General features: G+C 36.5%; 1 protein-coding gene across 1 annotated transcript in view; it reads left to right on the top strand.

Moving 5' to 3' along the window:
• ADCY10 (adenylate cyclase 10) overlaps positions 1 to 978 on the top strand; it is a 101,435-nt gene extending 100,457 nt beyond the window's left edge. The window contains exon 33 of the mRNA XM_017534172.2: positions 285 to 978. Within this exon, the coding sequence (XP_017389661.1) occupies positions 285 to 446 (162 nt within the window). The 3' untranslated portion in view covers positions 447 to 978. The remainder of the gene's footprint in view (positions 1 to 284) is intronic.
• Positions 979 to 2,004: the final 1,026 nt, after the last annotated feature.

Raw genomic sequence — 2,004 nt, 5'->3', positions numbered from 1 at the left:
AAAAAAAAAAAAAAAAGAATGTGAACTCTTTGAACGCAAAAACCACACTTAGTGCCTAGCACGGAGCCTTATACTCAGCTTTGCTGAATACGTGAATGAATGTATGTGTGTTTATTTTAAGAGGGATGTGTCAGTATCCTAGTTTGGATAGCAAGATTCATTTTTGTCTATGGGTTCACATGGTTTTGAAAGCTCAAGGACAGTTTGGCTTATTTGGTATTGGACTAATCCTGATTACAAAAGTCAAGGAGTGCTAATGATTTCTTCTGTTTCCCTCCTCTAAGGAATGCTGGTACTCAACCTCTGAGTTAAAAGAAGACCAATGGCTTCAGATGATCTTGAGTCTCCCGTCATGGGAAAAAATTGTAACAGGCAAGGTAAACACCCAGGATATTCAAAAAAACAAATTCCTGATGAGAGCTGATATCATGGACAATCATTTCTAACATGTCAAAGAAAAAAGATTTTAGTAAGCACTATGTCCTTGTGATGATCTATTATTGACCTTTCTCTGTGGCTGGCCCCTCCAGGTTCCTACATAAGCTCTTCTGTTCCAGGCACAGACCAGACGTGTTGATTTCTTCTCTTTCTGGTCAAAAAGGGTCAGGAGTGTTACACTTTACTTCCTCCTAACATTATAAAAATTGACCTTACCATTCATGTTGTTTTAGCTTGATCTATTTCAGCCCACGCAAAGTTGTATCATATGAGAAGTTATTAATCTCAAGATGGTATAACATCATGTGTTGCAACAGACATGTTTCTAGTTAGTATATTAACTGAAAATATGTATTTTTAAATATCCAGTTGTTAAGTCTTTTGGAGGTAGCACAGTATTACAAATAGCAAACATTTGTCATGGTCTATAAAGACAGAAAAAGAAAAGATACGTTTGTAGGACCTGGCTGCAGCTTCCAAAGCCAGGGTGATGTCTTAGCCCCTCTCACCATGTGCATCAAATATCAAATCAATTTTTAATATCAGATAAATAAGTTTAATACAAAATAAAGACCAAGTTTTAAAAATTAACATATTAATAATTTTTATGTGGGTATCTTTTACATATTTAGAGTTTGCATTTTTTTTTATATTTAAGAAATAACATTCATCTTCATCATTTCCTAGATGCAAAAGCAAAGCTGTGCATTTTTTCTCCTGGTAACATAACTGAGTTCCACAAAGGAGGTTGGACAGACTCAGATGGTACCACGAGCTTAACCACAGAGCCCTGCTGGCCTGGCATAGAGGGAAGAGCTCCAAGCTAAGATCAGAATATTAGGTTCGAACATAAGCTCTGCCATAGACACACTTGATTCCTGCCTGATACATATTCCCTGCCTGATAAACATAATCTCCCTATTTTAGTGCATTTTGGTGAGTATTGAATAAAATGGTGGAGGTTAAAAAGTGTTGAAAATTACAGTGTGCCATACAAATAAAAAGAAACTAATATTAGACAGATGACTGATTTTAAAATAAACACGTCAAATACTAAACTTTGATTAAGTGTTGTCCCCTCCAAAGCTGTCATCCTGGAAGCTGCATGCTCTCCCCACGCTGCGACATAGAAATCCCTTGCTTTCTAATTGCCTTATTTTGTACTTTATTCATTCTCTCACTTATTCATTCCACTAACATTTTCCAACTTATTACTGTGTACTAATCCCTGATTAAGTACTGGAGATTAAGATATAAAAACATGAGGGACACAATTCTTGACCTCAGCAAGCTCACTTGTCCAACAGAAGAAACAGATGCACACAAAAACCTCACTGAGCCCATTCTACTGTAATATGATAGAGCTGTGTTCAAATCCTGCATGGTGGAAGGAGTAACACATACAAAACCTGGACATCTCGAAGACTCAGCTGAACTGCCTCTGAGTTCAGATTTATTTCTATTACATTGTCATAATAAGCTAATGCCTTAATCATAACAATTCCTTACATTTGTACAACTCTTTATAAAGAGTTCTGGGACCTGCTCTTATCTTCTCCCTGCAAA

The sequence above is a fragment of the Cebus imitator genome, unplaced genomic scaffold, assembly GCF_001604975.1.
Source record: "Cebus imitator isolate Cc_AM_T3 unplaced genomic scaffold, Cebus_imitator-1.0 Scaffold84, whole genome shotgun sequence".
NCBI lineage: Eukaryota > Metazoa > Chordata > Mammalia > Primates > Cebidae > Cebus > Cebus imitator.
Note: the sequence above shows the minus strand (reverse complement) of the source record. Positions and strands in the feature narration are given on the sequence as shown.